This window comes from Canis aureus, chromosome 9 (genome assembly GCF_053574225.1).
Source record: "Canis aureus isolate CA01 chromosome 9, VMU_Caureus_v.1.0, whole genome shotgun sequence".
Classification (NCBI taxonomy): Eukaryota; Metazoa; Chordata; class Mammalia; order Carnivora; family Canidae; genus Canis; species Canis aureus.
The window spans coordinates 42,723,791-42,742,658 of NC_135619.1; the positions used below are offsets into that span (position 1 = coordinate 42,723,791).

At 41.1% G+C, this 18,868-nt stretch overlaps 1 protein-coding gene across 2 annotated transcripts in view; it reads left to right on the forward strand.

Moving 5' to 3' along the window:
• FNTB (farnesyltransferase, CAAX box, subunit beta) overlaps positions 1-18,868 on the forward strand; it is a 64,973-nt gene that overhangs the window by 5,124 nt on the left and 40,981 nt on the right. For both annotated transcript variants that reach the window (XM_077909630.1, XM_077909629.1), the window contains exon 2: positions 10,524-10,588. In XM_077909630.1, coding sequence (XP_077765756.1) covers positions 10,524-10,588 — 65 coding nt within the window. The remainder of the gene's footprint in view (positions 1-10,523; positions 10,589-18,868) is intronic.

The following is an 18,868-nucleotide window of genomic DNA, read 5'->3' on the forward strand; positions in this document are numbered from 1 at the left end:
TCTCTCAAATAAATAAATAAAATAAAATAAAAAACATGTATTTTTAAGTACATAGGTAAACAAATCAAATGTCTATTTACAAAATTTACATTTTAAATTTAGGTACATGTACCTGTTTAGAATCATGTACTTTGTAAAATCACACTAATTTAGAAATATCATTTTCTTCTTTAAAAAAAATTTTCTCCAAAATTATCACATACATCATTGACCTTAGTATTTTTATCATACTGGAGCCACATTTTGGGTCAACTAATATATTTTTCCAGACCACATTTTCAGTTTTTTTTGGGATAAATCCCTTTTGAATATGGGTAAGAATGTTTTATCCCAAGTTACAGGTGCCCACTTGTGTAACACTAGTATTCTTCTACAATGTGTCCAGTTGGTGTATATCTGTGATCACCACAACTTAACTGCTATTTACTTTTTTTTTTTTTTTTTTTTAAGATTTTATTCATTTAGTCATGAGAGACACAGAGAGAGAGGTGGAGACACAGGCAAAGGGAGATGCAGGCTCCATGCAGGAGCCTGATGTGGGACTTGATCTTGGGTCTCCAGGATCACACCCTGAGCCAAAGGCAGATGTTCAACCACTAAGCCACCCAGGTGTCCCATCAATTTACTTTTTTTTTTTTTTTCTATTTACTTTTTAAAATGATCTTTAAAAGAGTTTGCAACAGTGGCAACTTAAATGTAGAAGTGTGAGCTCATATCCTCAGGAGTAATTGCTAAATCTCTGCTTAATTTGTCATCTTTCCTTGATACCATCAGCTTACCTCTATAAGTAGCCAAAATAAGACATTGACTCAGGTTGTTTTTGGCTGATTCTGTCAACCCCAATTGGTATTTTGTATTTAAAATAAAGGATTGAAAGAATTCCCTGTAAAAGAGGTACATAGTAAGGATTGCTTATGAAGTGATTTGTTTTTCCTGAGGGTTTTTTTTTTTTTTTTTTTTTTTTTTTTTGTGGTGGTGGAAATCCTTGCCTTACATTTGATCTACTAATGATTCTTTTACTGGATTTTCAGCATTAGCATGAGTCTCAGGCAGCAAATCCGCTTTCTGGAAGGGTCCTCCTCTGGGAGAGTTGGAGAGATACAGGAAGAAGGGACATGATAGTTTATAATATGAAAGTTGCTACATCAATAGACTGGCTTTTTTTTTTTTTTTTTTTCCTTTAAAGATTTATTTATTTATTCTTGGGAGTCACATAGAGAGAGTCAGAGACACAGGCAAAGGGAGAAGCAGGGTCCTCACAGAGAGCCCGATGTGGGACCGGATCCTCGACCCCCGGATCATGCCCTGAGCCAAAGGCAGACGCTTAACCGCTGAGCCACCCAGGTGTCCCTAGACTAGCTTTAGATAGAAGCTGTGGAAGAGAAAGTACCAAATACATTAGTTGGTTTTTATCAGTCATCCATGGATGGAAATTATTCTGTGCTTCTGTCTGGCCTTACTCTGTTTGGCATTATTTTGGGGTTTCTGACAACTAAGTTCTTCCAAACTAAGTTCTTTAGGACACAAAACAGGCGTGTAGACATTTATAGCTTCTGGGACCATAGTTCTTAAGTATAAAAGAAGCAGATGTGCTAGAAGGTAAGCACTTAATTCTTTGGGTTTTAAGGATCCATTCTATGATTATAAATTTATTATTTTTCTTTTAGTTAAGACTTTACCTCATTTGCACATCAACAGAAATAGTATTGAGGAAATGGAAACATGGACACCAGCAGGAACCAAAGAACTAGGGGCCCAGGAAAAAGATTGAACCAGCAGACCTCAAAGAAGGGGAACTGTTGACTGATTCCAAACAAATGGAGAATTGCAGCTGCTACATGTAGTTCCCAGCGTGGAATATGAAGACAGAACTGAGGGCTGGGGTTTAGGAGTTACTACAGGTTGGCTAATAGAAGGCCCTGTATGTGCCGCCAGCAATTTCCAATCTGGATTAAATCAGCAGACTCCGTTACTGGGGACTGTGGACTGGGAATGTGGAATTGCAGATTGAACTTAGGGCTAAAGACTGGGGCTAGAACGACTAATAACCCCAGACTGGAAAGCTAGTCAGAAGGGGAGCTCCACCCATAGGACCTCACCAGCAGCCCTCAGAAATGGCAAGACAGACCGTGAACTCAAAAGGGTTTGCAAGGTACCACACCTGTTTCTGTTATCTCCAGATGCCACCACAAGTTTGCTTTGGATCCTGATGCTCCACCTAATCTGTTAAAAACCAAAATTCAGGGGATCCCTGGGTGGCTCAGCGGTTTAGTGCCTGCCTTTGGTCCAGGGTGTGATCCTGGAGTTCCGGGATCAAGTCCCACATCGGGCTCCCTGCATGGAGCCTGCTTCTCCCTCTGCCTGTGTCTCTGCCTCTCTCTCTCAGTCTGTGTCTCTCATGAATAAATAAATAAAATATTAAAAAATAAATAAAAACCAAAATTCAACTGAATAAATTTGAAGATCTAATTGGTTTTATTAAACAATTCATTAATTGGGCAGCATTCCATCTGGCAAGTAGAAAGGAGCACCAAAGGGCTACAGAAAGGCAAAAGTTTTCAAAGGCACTCAGAAAAAAAGGTTTATTGTGGGTGAGGTCACTTTTCCCATGGTCACATCCATCGAGAGGGCCCATGTGACAGGGTTACCTTATTGGCACTGACCAGAAAATTCTTGACTGGTTAGGATTACGTTTCTGGGGGAGATTGAAAGTGCAGTTAGGTTAGGTATTAAGCCCCAGCTTGGTGACCTAGCATAAGTTACTTTATTTTGGGCCTGTGGTTTTCTTTTTAACACTGTTATTGATTTTTTTAATCCCTTCTCCTCTTGATGGACAACTGAGCTATTTCTAGATTTTGGATATTAACTGCTGTAAATGTTACATTCCTGTGGAAGTCTTTTTATGAGCATATGTTTTCATTTCTGTTGAGGAAGGACCTAAAAGTGGAATTGTTGGATCATAGGGTGGGTGTATGCTGAGTTTTATAAGAAACTGCTTTCCTTTTCCAGAGTGGTGGTATATTTTATACCCTTACTTGCATTGTATAATAAGAGTTCTGGTTGCTCTACATCCTCACCAACATTTGGTGTTGTTGGTTTTTTCAACTTTAGTCACTCTGCCGGTAGTTGTGGGTGGTATTGTTAAGGAAAAAGTTATTTGTGACACTTGTTTTAAAGGAAGTCTCTATTCAGGACTTTATTACTACAATGACGTTTGCAGTAGGGGAGAAAGATTGGGCTCAACTCTGAATATGACAAAGGGAAGGGAGAATTTATAGCCAAGGAGCAAGGTAGAGGGATTGGTGGATAGAAACTTACTAAGAGGAATGGTCAGGGGAAAGGAGGAATTCTGGCTAAACCAATTAGCAGGCTTCCTTCTAAAGGAGGCCAGGGTGATCAGATATCACTAGGGGATGGTGGAGGATCCTCAGTCAGATACTGAGGATGATCAGATATTAAGGATGGGGAATTCTGACTAACCCAATTTGGTAGGATTCTTGCTAAAACTGGGTAATGCAAACATGGCCACAGAAGTACAAAAGTCAAGGCCTAGTTGGGATATGAATGCATTATCTGTGTGTCTGCATGTATTTTGATTTTTCAGAAATCTTTCTTATGTCTACATACAGTAGCCATGGTGAAATTTGGGTATTAAGTGTTTTGTTTTGATTTGATTCTTAATAATTCCCTCTAACGTTTTATTATAAAAAAATATCAAATATACAGAACAATTGACAGCATCTGTTTACCTCCCACCTAATCTTTGTCCTTCATATAAACTGTTAAAGGATAAATTTTTTTTTAAAATTTATGTATTTATTCATGAGAGACACAGAGAGAGAGAGAGAGGCAGAGACACAGGCAGAGGGAGAAGCAGGCCCCATGCAGGGAGCCCGACAAGATCCTGGGTCTCCAGGATCATGCCCTGGGGTGAAGGCGGCGCTAAACCGTTGAGCCACCCAGGCTGCCCCATGTTAAAGGATAAAATTTAAAAGAGGATAAAATCAAGACTCATACAAATATAAAATGAACACATCAAAGATTTTATTTAACTCATGGAACCAATAAGATATGATAACTAGTTCAGAAGAGAACTCAAAGTGGCATACACATCCACAGTCAGGTAAGGAATGCTGAGGTGAATTTACAAATGCACGCAAAACTGGTCACTATACATATGGTGATCATTGATTGCATTTTACCAGGTACCATATTCATATCTATGGGCAGTAATTATTTGCATTACTATAATTTTCTACAGATTAACTTCTACATCTGCAGAGTGTGAAACAGCCTAGTCAAGGACAAAGGAGGAGATAAGGCAATGGATCATCTAGCCAGGACATTATTTTTTTTCTGTGTGTGTGTGTGTGTGTGTGTGTGTATACATGTGTACACACATGTATATACATATGACAAATATTTTTTCTGAACCTTTAATAATAATAAAGCATGCATCTCTAAAGGGTAACATTCTCCCACATAAAGACAATAATATCACACCTAAGAAAATAAAAAAAGTAATTCTATAACATTATCTAATATCCCATTTAAAATTTTTAAATTTCCCCAATTGTCCCAAGATTCTTTCTCTCTTTCTGTGTGTGTGTGTGTGTGTGTGTGTGTACTTTGAACTAGTCCAAGTTACTTTTTTTCCAGGCTATTTAAGAATTTTGAAGAACAGGGTGCCTGGGTGGCTCAGTTAAGTGTCTGCCTTTGGCTTGGGTCATGATCCCAGCGTTCTGGCATTATGTATCATGTTGGCTCCCTGCCTAGCAGGGAATCTGCTTCTCCCTCTTCCTCTGCCCCTCCCCACTGCCCATTTTTTCTCTCTCTCCCTAATAAATAAATAAAATCTTAAAAAAAAAAAGAATTTTGAAGAGCTAATCCCTTGGGACTAAATCTTCTGGTGATTAGTCCTGGTGGCCTTTTGTATAACATGTCATATAGCAATGTTTCTGAAACAGATAAGATACTTTAGGCTGTCATCCTCCTCCCAGAAGGGTCCTATCACTTTCATTAACATGGTCATGAACCATGTGCCCTGTATCCAAGGTAAATGAACCTATGGGCCCTTCACTATTTATGTAAAAGAAAGTTATCTGTTGTTATGGGGCTGTTAATCAGCCTTTGTATTGTACCCCATTGGTGACTGCTTTGCCTATTGAGGTTCTCATGCTGAAAGGAAAGATTGACTAAAATATAATAATCTGTTCCTTTGGGATGGAAAGGAAGCCTGGAAATCCAAGATAAAATGAGAGCTCAGGGAAAGTGGGCATGGTTTAGCATCTCTTTGTAGTATTGAAGCTGAGTTTTTAAAAAAATTCTGATTTGAAAGCTATATAGTGTTCAGAGTTTTTATGACTGAGGTAACTTTGTTTTTTTAATACTTAATGTCAGTTTGCCTATATTTAAAGTGAGAATTTTGATAAATTTTTAAAAAGAAATTGTTAAAGATCTTGCCTATAGATATCAAGCAGTTGTTATGACTACTTCCCTTAATTCTATCCCAAAGGTTAAATTTCTAAATCTGCTAATGTGTTAGAAGTCCCCAAGACCACCCCTAGTTGATTTACTACAGGGATTCAGAGAACTCAGCATATAGTTGTACTCATGGTTATGATTTATTACCGCAAGAGGCTACAAAGCAAAATCAGCAAGTGGAAGGCCCACAGCGTGGTCTGGAGGAAACCAGACACAAGATTCCAAGAGTCTTCTCCCAGGGGAGAAGTGTTCTCCCAGTGGAGAACATGCAAAATGTTGTCTACCAGAGAAGCTCATTAGAGACTTGGTCATCATGGTTTTTACTGGAGGTTAGTTACATATGCACTTTCCGCCTAGCACTTCTCAAAATTCCAGACTCTGAGAAAAAAGTAGCTGTTCAGCATAAACAAGGTTGTTTATAGTTGTGGCACAGTGAGCCACTCATCAGTTCTTGGAATGGTGGGGACCCTCCCCAAATTCTGATTTCTAGACACCAGCCAGGGGTCAGCCATTCAAGCTAGCCTTTCTAAGGATAGCAGTCTCACACCTGCTTTGGTAACTCCTTTGTATACAACTAAGTTTTTTCCATTCCTTCTGCTACACAAATTGGAGCAAAGAATGCTTGCGTCTTCTCAGTAACAAATTTACTCAGATTTTATATAACACTTGGCAGGCTATATGGGGAGAAGGGAAGGCGAAAAAGGAAGTTGCATGTTTTGGAGATTACTTTGATTCCTTTTTTCCCCAGACGAGTTCTTTTTAATTTTTATCTTAATCCATTATTATTTGTCAAAAAATTGCAGGTTTATTGGCAAGTATTAGTTTTAAAGTTGTACTCTAGAAGCCATACTGTGTGCTCTAAGGTGATCTTTTTCTAAAATATACCAGTTCCTAAAGACAACATACATAATGAGAGTAATTTTTTTTTTTTTTAAAGATTCATTCATCCATTTTGAAAGAGAGTATGAACCAGGGGAGGGGCAGAGGGAAAAAGTCTCAAGCAGATACCTTGCTGAGTGGGGAGCCCGACATGGGCTAGATCCCATGACCCCAAGATCATGACCTGAGCTGAAACCAAGAGTCAGTTGCTCAACCAACTGAACCACCCAGGCATCCCATAGAATGGAAGTAAATTTTTGTAAATCATATATCTGATAATGGACTTGTATCTAGAATATATATGAAATTATTAAAATTTAGCAATAAAAAGACCATCCAATTTAAAAAAAAGGAACAAAGTATCTGAATAGACATTTCTCTAAAGAAAATATACAAATGGTCAGTAAGCCCATAGAAAATGCTTAACATCATTAACCATCAGGGAATTGCAGTCAAAACCACAGTGAAATATTGCTTCACACCCATGAGGTTGGATGTAATTACAACCACAGAGAGTAGCATGTGTTGGTGAGGATGTAAAGAAATTAGAATGCTCATACATTGCTGGTGAGAATGTAAAATGCTATGATTGCTTTGGGAAATAGTCGGATAGTCCCTCAAAGAGTTAAACATAGGGTTACCATATGATCCAGCAGTTCCACCCCTACATATATACCTATACCTAAGTAGAAAGGAAAACATATCCATCTAAAAACTTATACAAGAATGTTCAGGGATCCCTGGGTGGCGCAGCGGTTTGGCGCCTGCCTTTGGCCCAGGGCGCGATCCTGGAGACTCGGGATCAAATCCCACGTCGGGCTCCCTGCATGGAGCCTGCTTCTCCCTCTGCCTGTGTCTCTGCCTCTCTCTCTCTCTCTGTGACTATCATGAATAAATAAATAAAATCTTTAAAAAAAAAATTTAAAAAAATAAAATAAAAAAAAAAAAAAAAAAAGAATGTTCATAGCACACTTGATGGATGAGCACTGGGTATTATACTATATGTTGGCAAATCGAACTTAAGTAAAAACAAATGAAAAAAAAAAAAGAATGTTCATAGCAACTTTATTCATAATAGCCCCAAAATGGGAACAACCCAAATGCCCATCAACTGATGAATAATAGATTAAAAAATGTGATGTGTCCATAAAATGAAATATTACTTGGCAATAAAAAGAAATGAAGTGAGGTGCCTGGGTGGCTCAGTCAGGTAAGCATCTACCTTTGCTCAGGTCATGATCTCAGCGCCCTAGGATCAAGTCCTACATCAGGGGCAGCCTGGGTGGCTCAGCGGTTTGGCGACTGCTTTCGGCCCAGGGTGTGATCCTGGAGACCCAGGATCGAGTCCCACATCAGGCTCCCTGCGTGGAGCCTGCTTCTCCCTCTGCCTGTGTCTGTGCCTCTCTCTCTCTCTCTCTCTCTCATGAATAAATAAAGAAAATCTTAAAAAAAAAGTCCTACATCAGGCTTCCTGATCAGCGAGGTGTCTGCTTCTCCCTCTCCCATTCCCTCTGCTTGTGTTCTATCTCCCCTCTCAAATAAATAAATAAAATCTTAAAAAAAAAAGAAGTGATAGTATATACGCAACATGGAAAAAACTTGAAAACATTATGCCAAGTGAAAGAAGATAGTCACAAAGGACTGTCATGTGATTACATTTATATAAAATATCCAGGTTTAGGCAAATCTATAAGGATAGAAAGTCAATGAGTAGTTGACAGGGGCTAAGAGGATGGAGGGTTGGGCATGACTGCTAAGGGGTGCAGGATTTCTTTTGGGGGCAGTAAAAATGTTCTAAATATTGATTGTGGTGATGGATGCGTAACTCTGTACTAAAAGCCATTAAATCATACACTTTAAATGGATGTATTGGGGATGCCTGGGTAGCTCAGCGGTTGAGTGTCTGTCTTCGGCCTAGGGTGTGATCCTGGGGTCACAGGATCAAGTCCCACATCGGGCTCCCTGCATGGAGCCTGTTTCTCTCTCTGCCTATGTCTCTGCCTCTCCCTCTGTGTCTCTCATGGATAAATAAATAGAATCTTAAAAAAAAAAATGGATGTATTGAATGGTGTGTGGATGATATCTCAATGAAGTTCTTAGACAAATATACCAGTTCTTTAGATAAAGGGAATTGTTATTTGTCCATTTTTATGAACAGCTGACCCATAACACTTAGGTGTTTTTTAGAATTCATAACTTAGATTTTCAATGAGTCTATTACTAACTGCATTAGAATATTGTTTGTTCAGGGATCCCTGGGTGGCGCAGCGGTTTGGCGCCTGCCTTTGGCCCAGGGCGCGATCCTGGAGACCCGGGATCGAATCCCACATCAGGCTCCCGGTGCATGGAGCCTGCTTCTCCCTCTGCCTGTGTCTCTGCCTCTCTCTCTCTCTCTGTGACTATCATAAATAAATAAATAAAAAAAAATTAAAAAAAAAAAAAGAATATTGTTTGTTCATTCTGCAGAAAAGTGATTAGGAAATATGAAGAGAAATGATATTGGGAATATTTTAAGCACTTTCTGCTTTATGTCTGTTAGGTATCCTACTTTAGTGGGAATGATATTGGGAATATTTTAAGCACTTTCTGCTTTATGTCTGTTAGGTATCCTACTTTAGTGGCAAAACTCCATTTTCTTTACCTAGTACTTGGCTGCTTATGTTGTCTGACGGGGAGCTTGAAGGTGGGTGTCCTCATGAAGGAGTTATTTTCTGGACCCTTTTCTCTCTAAGGAAGAGAATGCTCGGTGTCAGAATGCTAAGGAGGTGATGGGCTCATCTATTAGCCTTGGAATATTATTAAGTCATGTGGATTTGAATCGATTTGTATTTGGGGAAAGGCAGTGAATTTTCCTCCCACTTGGTTTTGTTCCATTTAGAATTCGTCAATTCCCTTAACTCTTTAGTATATTATAGGCAAATCTTTATTGCGTGATCTCATTGACGTATGTTTCTTATAGATTTTTCTGTCCCTTTCAGCATGCAGCTAAGAAAGGCGTCACTGAGAAATGCAGTCTGTGTTCCATTTAGGCTGGTGGTTTATGTTAGTCTTGAGAGCCTGGAAAGGAAAAGAATTATGAAGAATTGGGACAACTTCCGTATTCCTCCTGAGTCAGATCCTTACAGTGACTTCAGTCTGTTTTTTGAAGTATTATGAATTCTTAGCCAGATTATCCCTCAAATTCATGTTCAGAGGCAAATACCAAAGTATATCCTGAAACTGAGTGTAATTGAATTTTAGATTGGCTGCCATTTTAGATGATTCACATCATGGCTTCTCTCATCATCACAAATAATTCTTGCACACGTGTCAAGGGCCTAGATGTTCTAGTTCAGTAGGTGATTCAGAAATAGAGAATACATTTTGAAATTCCCAGAGAGGACATCATTAGGTATCTTGAAATCTCAACAAGGATGTGCCTCACTACAAAGAACAGGGATGCCAGTGAAGGAGAAACCCTGTATCCTGTTAACTAACCCACTTCTACATTGCTGTATCCTTTCTTTTTAGAAGCTGAACTGTATGACCACGTTGTGGTAGGTCTTCAGAGAAAACAGGTGATCTGGATTTTTTTGTGATCTGACTCTCTGAGATCCTTCATGTTATGGGACTGTGGAGTCTTGTGTGTGACAAAGGATCAATGACCAGATAGATGTGCTATTTCTTTGGTGTTTCAATAACTGATGTTCTTGTAAATCCCTTAGGGACTTTTAATACCATTCAGTCCGTATTTAAATGCTTCAGTCTGACAATAAGAAGTACGATCCTTAGCAGGAATTAATTTTGTATTTATGAATGGCCAGTTAAGTGAACACCTAAACAATTTCATAGAGCAGGCAAGAATGACTCTCTCAAGCAGAATGCCTTGCCTGCTCCCCAAATAACTCCCCAGTGTACCACACCCTGGAACCGCCATTAGTTTAGATATGTGGATCGTTTACTGGAGAAGTCATTTATAATGTCATCATGGTTCTCTCTGTTTCATTTGTCTTGAGCCTGTCATCCCACAGAGCCCCTGAATCCGGTCTCACAGTCCCATGAAGTACAAAACCACACCAAGCAACTGTAGCCGATGGGCATTTGTGGTGACAGGAAGAATAAGTTGACAGGGGACTCATCTGTATTTGTTTTCTCTCTCCCATCTCCTACATTCTTACCAGGCAAAAGTAGAAGAAAAGATCCAAGACGTCTTCAGTTCTTACAAGTTCAACCACCTTGTTCCAAGGTAAGCTGTGGTTAGGCGTTGGAGGGAGTCTAGGAGACACCACCTCCTGTGCCAGCCTAGGAGACACCACCTCCCGTGCCAGCCTAGGAGACACCACCTCCCGTGCCAGCCTTTTCTTTGTTCCTCCTTGAGCCTCTTCAGCCTCAGGGGATAAGTCTGGCTGTGAGATGGGTTTCTTGACCTGGTGGCTGCCTGGTAAGCTCACGAGCCCAACTCTTTCCTCTATTGGAAAGCTGTTTGGAGGAGGTGCTCTTCTCGAACTGAACCATCGAGTGTTACACGGGGATACTCTTCAAGGCCTGAACTCTGAGGTCTGAGGATGGGGAGAGGACATTTATGTTTCTGTTGCTCAGTTGTAACCTGCTGCTCTGGTGTTCAGATTAGAATTCTCAAGGTTTTCTTGTCATAGTACACTTTGAAACAGTTGTAGAGTCCAGGGGGTGGCAAAGGATGGATTCTTTTGACGTATATTGTGATTTGACTGGGAAGATGGGACGAGTTTGAGCTTCTCCCAGCCCGGCTCTTATTGGTAATTATGGAGCCACTCCCAAAGATGAAGTTTCCAGGGAGAAAATACAGTGCCTTTTGTTTTTCTTGGCACTTAGCAAGTTGAAGTTTTCTAAGCAATTCAGTGTCAGGAATTCCAAAAAGGGGATTATAAGCAGAAACTTATTACTTAGGTTGAACCTTTGTTTTTTCTTGTTGCTAGTTTATATCACGCTAGGATTTCATGAGGTTCTTTCATCCCTGTTAGCATGTCTCTCCCAGTGCCAAGTTGTTTCTCCAGAATCATCCTGTGTCATATTCCATCAGAACGGATTAGGAATCTGAAACTGTGTGTGATCATGGTTTTCTCTCAGTGATATAGCACTTTGCCTTGACCACTTCTGAACAAAGGGCAGTAGGGCTGCTGGCTGACTCACTCTGGCTGGGAAGCAGGGGGCCTGAGCCATGGGCGCCCTGCTTCAGAGACCAAATGGAATAACTCCAGGCTGGTCAGGCTCTGGGTACTTTGACTTACTGGAACATGATGCATGGTTCTAGCCTGAGTTTACTTTGTGTCTTTTTTACCACCATCATATTTTGCCACTATTTCCTTAACAAAGAAATTTTCTTCTGAAAATTCTGATTAGCCAAGGCAGAAAACAATTGGAAAAAGGGAAAGGCAGGCAGGAAGGTCATCTTCATTTTTCTTTCCTGGGGAAGGAAAGAGGAAAATATCAACTAACTAGAGGATTCTTGCCCCAGACTGCTGAACTGAATCTCTGTATTAATTTAAAGCTTAGTCCTCAATAAATGAACTATTGCTCATCAGGAGCCACAGCTGGAGATTAGGAAATGAAGCTATTTGTTTCAACAGCTCGAGGCTGAAACTAACATAGCACTGTATGTCACCACTACTTAAATAACATTTTTACGAGAAATAGGTTTTTAAAAATATTTATTTATTTCCTTCCAAGTTTTTATTTGAACATAGTTCTTATCTTAGAATAATCTCCAAGATATATTAAGTGGGAAAAAATAAAAAGATATGTGTAAATATGTGTAGTCATCTGATATTTATGCTAAAGTTAAAGCAGAGTGTTTTTGCAAATAAGTGAAGCAACAACTGAGGGGGGCAGGTGGACACCAACCGTGCTCGGTAAAGGTGAGGCTTCTCCAGAGGTGGCAGGACTTGGTAGTGGTGAGGGGTGTGATTGCTTTAGGAGGGGCTTTGTGTCTAGCAGATGCATCCCCAGTGACTCATCTGATTGGGCTCTGAGTCACCGTCTGCTGTCTGAGGCTCTGTGGACACATGTTCCCTATGTTTCCAAAGGGATCTTTGATCATTTGACATTCCTTCTCACCCATCATCAGAATAGACCCTTGGACTTTTCTTTTATTCTTACTGAAATGTGAGGGAGAATGGGAGGTTATATAGTTTGGGAGGGAGAAGTGGAATTTTGGGAGTGGTGGTAGAGGACAATAAAATAATTAAATCCCCTGAATTCATTGGTCTAAGGTCAGGTGTGGGTAGAAAACAAAAATGTTCCACTTGGGTTTGGATCCTTCTGGAAGTGGCATCTATCAGGGCTCTGGGTTTGTTTCAGGAACCTGACATTTCCCATTTTATCATTGTTGCCTATGAAAATGAGTGTTTTGAAGAATGCTAATAAGCATCTCATCGTATCACAGCATGCTAATTAGTATTAGAGATATTACACATTTTAGCAGAATGGCTAAATGAATGGCTATTATAGATCAACATATGAATATAAGGCCCAAGCCAAACATCACCATCATAGAACAGACTCCGATGATAGAAGAATAAACCTGAAAATTTAGGAATATTTTAAATTATTATCACAATTTAAGTATTTAACATTTTAGAAGTCAAATTATTTAACATTTTAGAAGTCAAATTTTAAAAGTCTGACATAATGGAGCAACAAACCTTCATTTTTAGCTAAAGTGGATATCCAGATGTTAGCAATAAATCTAAATGACATGGTATATTTGATTTTGAGGTTATGATACAGTGTGATAGGACCATTGACCACACACAGGTCTGGGGATGCCAGGAATGATGCTGAGGGAGGCATTTGCCTGTTGAACCTGCCAGTGCAGGGCCAATTATCAGATTTAGCTGAAATTCAAGGCTGAAGCTGAATGTCTGTACCTTCTACAATTATTCCCCATTCCAGAAATGGTTTCCCTCTCTACGACCATGAAACCTGCATCCTATCCTGGAGTGGGATAGTCCCTCCTAAGGAGCTTTTTGGCCATGCTTTTAACAGTTTTGTCAGTAGCTTGCTTTCCCATGAGAGTTAATTTTTCCTTCCCTGTGGTTATTCTCACTGTTCCACACACTTAGGAATTTACCCATTCCATTTATTACATTAGCTTTAGTAAGAAATCCGAGATGCATAAACTAAACATTCTCTCTCTCTCCCTTTCTCTCTCTCTCTTTCTCTCTCACACACACACACATACTCACATATCATTTTCCTCTTGGGAAGCAGGGTGATCAAGGCTGACCCAGGGTTCAGCCTACTGGGTTCTTAGTTTCAAGGGGGAGGTAGTTATTAAACAAAGGCAAAGACATGGTTACCACTGGGATAAATGTCAAGGAAGTGAATGGGATGCTCTGAGAGAATAACAGGGAGGATGTAATTTAGGTTGGGAAATCAGGGAATGTGTCTTAGTCTATTCTGGCTGCTACAACAAATTGCCATCCACTTGAGCACTGACACCTTGCATTCCCCGCTCCACTGCCCCACAGAGCCTGTTTATTCTGCTTTACCTAATGGCATGGCTTTTAGGGCTGAATTGTTCAGGAAGAAAAGGGAAAGAGCTCTAGCTTTTCTATTTTAACTCCTTACACAGAAAAGATTTTTGGACAGAAGTGAATTGAGAATAAGAGAATAGTAAGGGTATTAGTTTGTTAGGGCTACTACAACAAAATATCACAGACTAGGCGACTTAAGCAAAAGAAATTTACTTTCTCACAGTATTGGAGGCTGGAAGTTCAAGATCAAGATGGCAGCAGGGTCAGTTTCTCCTGAGGTCTCTCTCCTTGGCTTGCAAATAGCTGCCTCTTCATTGTGTCCTCACATGGCCTTTCCTGTATGTACTCCTCCCTGGTGTCTCTTCCTTTTCTTATAAGGTCACCAGATCTTATTTAACCTTAAATACCTCTTTAAAGACTGTCTCCAAAAATAAAAAAATAATAAAAAATGAAAAAAAAAAAAAGACTCTTGTCTCCAAATACAGTCACACTGGGGGTTAGGGATTGAAGGTATGAATTTTGGGGGACACAGTTCAGTCCATATCAATACGATTTCAGTACCCTTTCTGGCTGACCAAAAGACTCTGGATATATGTCCCTTCAATTTAAAAGAATCATAAGCCTCAGAGAAGTTAAAGTTCAGTCAGCATAAAAGCCCTTGAAGCTCTACATAAACAAAGAAACCTTTTACAAGATTTTAGAATAACCCATGCACAGCAGCATTAGCGCGTGTGTGTGTGTTTATGATTAAGTGGGCAAAAATGAAAGAATAGTTTCCTTTGTGGAGATGGTCTCTGCAGAGAATTTCTCTTCTGCTTGTGACTAGTCTTCAGGCAACACTAGTTAGAGGAATTCATCAGTTTCCTGCCGGCAGGGCTGCTAGGGCCTGGCTGTGAGTGAGGCTCAGCTGGGAGGGCGCTGTGGGGGAGCCTACCATATGGACCAACCCGGAGCTGCATCAGAGGTGGCGGGGGCCGCCTCAGGTTAGGTGTTTCTGGGCAGAGGCAGCAGGGATCTTTTAACCCCCCAAGGCAGAAAAGCATTTGCTTCTGAGCTCTTTTACTTTGTACTGACTAAAAAGCCCCTTGCTTGTTCAGAGAGAGGAGTCCTGAGAAGATTAGGAAAAGGTTTCTTCTCTGGGTTTCTTGCTTCTATTTTCCCAGCTAGAGGAAGGGTTTGCTTAGGTGCGTAATTGGGCCCTCAGAATTCTCAGTCCCATAGGAAGGGTCAGCCTGCGGCAGGCGGCTCTCCTCAGTGTGGAGGGCATGAGCACGCCTGAGGGCTGGTGGAGCAGACCCCTGAGCCAGTCTAGTCACCCCTCTCCTTGCCCTCCTGGAGTGAACCTGAGCTCCCCTGGAGGTTTGCCATTCATTTAAATTGAAGGGACATGTATCCAGGGAGAACAGTCTTGTCAGGCCTTCAGAAACTGGCCTTGTGTTTGTTCTTTTATTCTTTCTTCTGTTCATGTGACTAATAGATGTTGAGAGGCTGCTCTGTGTGGGGCACAGATGTCAAGGCTACAGGCATGAGCTCTCCTCAGAGGGACAGGGCAGCAGAGTAGAGAGGCCGACTGACCAGCTCATTGCAATAAGTGCACCCCTTGTCTTACCTGGTCTCTTTTGCTCGCATTGTACTTAGGATCACAAAATCTTATTTACACCCTTACCTGCCTTTCCTTTTTTTTTTTTTTTCCTCACATTTCCAAATAAGGTGACTTGGTGTTCTCTTTTGTTTTCCCTTCTTTGCTCTATGGCTTAGCATCTCAAAGTATTTGGTGTATTCAAATTCCTTCGATGACTGTTTCTTTGATGGAAAAGAATTGACCTATGAAAACGCACACTGTGAATGGGTCCTGTCCGAGTTAGAAGTCAGGACATCTGCCTCCAGATTCTGTACTTGCCCTCACCTGGCTTGGGTTTCTCAGCCTGCCCTCTTTGATGGTCTCATGGACCCTCCTGGTTCTCCTCATCTGCACTCATGTCCTGGCCACTCTCTGCTTCTCAGCCTGTGCCAGCATGGTTTATGGGCTGTCACCAGTTCCCTGGTCTCATTCGCTTTTCTGCTCTTCCCATCCTCCCAGTCCTTACCATGGCATCCCTAACCCTGCTTCTGCCCAGGGTCCAGTAAGATTTCCAAGAAGAAGTCATGTGACATTGCCTGCTGAGTGGCTTCAGCAGAAGTTATATTACAAGCTTTATCTGGGCCTTAACTACTGCTGTCTCCCCTTACTCATCTCTTGTAGACTCCTGAACACACTCACCCCAGTGACCAGTCTTCTCCCCTAACTCCTGAGAAACTCCAAGCAGTCTCACATGAGTTTTCTTCTTCCCCACCTCCAAGTCCTGTGTTTGTCTAACTTCATACTTCCTTTCATTATTTCAATCTTTGAGAATGGAGCATCCATCCTTATTGCCAGACTCATCCCCCCTACTGAACTCTCTACCCCAACCCTCCTGCCTCTTCTTTGAGGACCATCTTTGGTGGATTTCCTCTGGGATCTTGCATTTTCAGCATCTTTGCTCTCAAACATTTTTTTAACCTCTCCTCTGGCTGAACTACCTGCCTTCCCCTACTCCCATCTCCAGTCCCTCCTCGGGCTGCCAGTCTGTTGTCTTTCTTCCCTCACATACCTCACAGACATTCTTAGATTGTGGGTTTGGTTTCCTGCTATTAGTCTTATCCACACCCCAATCTATTCAGCATGCTGCAGCTCCTGGGATCTAGAAAATGCAGATCTGTCCATGTCTTTCCTATGCCTAAAATACTTCAGTGACTCCCGTAAAAATTTTTTTTACTTCCCCCCCCCTTTTTTTTTTTGGTAAGAGCTTTGAGATACAATTCAGATATCATACAATTCACCCATTTAAGTGTACAATACAGTGGTTTTTAGTACATGGACAGAGTTATGCAGCCATCACCACAGTTAATTTTAGAGCTTTTTCGTCACTGCACAGGGAAACCTTGTCCCCTTTAGCCATCACCCTCCCATTCCTCCATTCCTGCCCAGCCCCTGGCACCAGCTTCAGCTACTCTGTCTCTGTGGGTTTGTTTGCCTCTTCCAGACATTTCATATAAGTGGAATCATACAATATGTGGTCTTTCTGTGACAGCCTCTTTTACTGAGCATAGACTTTCCAAGGGTCATCTGATGTTGGTAGCACAGTGCTCCTGATGCATTTACAAGTGCGGTATGATCTGATGCCTCTATACCTCTGCAGTCTGATTTCTCACGGCTCTCTACCTTGTGCTTCTGTTCTGGCTGAACTCAACCTACACAAACATGCAGCGTTGCTTCCTGCCCAAAACACCTGCCCCATCCCCTTCTTTCTGGTTGGCTAACTCATGTCCTTTGGGTCTCCTCCATCCCTTGATGCAATGCTGTGCCCTTTGGGTAGTTTGTTCTGGTCCTCCATGCCTTTGCGTGTGCTGCCGGAGCCCACTACACTTCTCTCTCTGCTGAGGCCATACCTGCCATTAACTTGTCTGTGTCCACGTCTGGGCTGTAGCTCTAGGGAGCAGAGTCAGCATCCACTCCACTGGGGGCACTCAGCCTGCACAGAGTAGGCACTCAGAGTACTGACCCTTGGATCTCTTTGAAAGAGAAATTGTGTCTGGCCTTCTCTTCTCCTTTATCATCTGGAATGAGCCCTTATTGCTCCCTGAACTCTCTTGAAGGTCACCAGCCACTTTGTCATTTGTTCTCTTTTTGTCTTGCTATAGCGTTTAAGACTGTAAATACCTCCATGGAGTTCTCTTCTATTGTGCTTGTCACACAACATTGCCTTTCTCATCCTCCTACTTCTACGACTTTCTTTAATTCTCTCCTCTAAGCCCTTAAGGATGGGTCTTCCCCCAGTTCAGCATTCAGACTTTTCTCTCTGCTTTGTCCTCTATTCCTGCAGCTTCATCTGTCACCTGTGTGCTGATAAATGACTTGTGGTCTTTCTGTGTCACTTGGAGCCCTCTCCTGAGTCTGACATGTGTTTTCAACAGTACAACTGACATCCTCACCAAATACACTTCCCTGCCATACAGCCCACCTGCCCATGGGTCACCACGCTGATTTGAGCCCTACGTACTCTCAGTACTTCTGCCCTGGTGACTCTGAGCACCGCCTTACCCAGTCTTCCCACCTCACCTCTCTCCACACTTAGAGCTTTCGCTTGGTCCAGTTTGTAAATACGTATTGAATATGCTGCTGCCAGATAATTTTTCTAAAGCATAGTTTTGGTCATTTTTTTCTCAGCTCAAAACCTTCAGAATTTCACCTTACACCCATTAGAATGTCTAGAATCAAAAAGACAAGTAATAAAACCCTCATGCACTGTTGGTAGGAATGCATACTGTTGCAGCCATTGTGCAATACAGTATGGAGGTTCTTTAAAAAATTAAAAATAGAAGTTCTGTATGATTCAGTAGTTCCACTGCCGAGTATTTACCCAAAGACAATAAAAACACTAATTCGAAAAGATACATGCACCCCTGTGTTTATTGCCACATTATTTACAATAGCCAATATATGGAAGCAAACTAAGTGTACATCAATAGATGAATGGACAAAGATGTGGTATATATAGACAATGAAATATTACTCAAGCATAAGAAAGAATGAGATCTTGCCATTTGCAACAACATGGGTAGACCTAGAGGACATTATGTGAAGTAAAATAAGTCAGAGAAAGACAAATACCATATGATTTCTCTTGTATAGAATCTAAAAAACAAATGAACAAACAAAAAGCAGAAACAGACCCATAAATACACAGAACAAACTGGTAGTTGCAGAGGGGAAGGGTAGAGGAAAAGGCAAAATGGATGAAGGGAAGTGGGAGATGCAGGCTTCTAGTTTTGGAATGAATAAAGCACAGCATAGGGAATATTATCAATGGTACTGTAATCCTGTTGTATGATGACAGATGGTAGCTACACTTGGAGTAAGCAGAGCTTAATGCATAAATTTGTTGAATTACTAGGTTGAAACTAATGTTAACATTGTGTGTCAACTATACTTC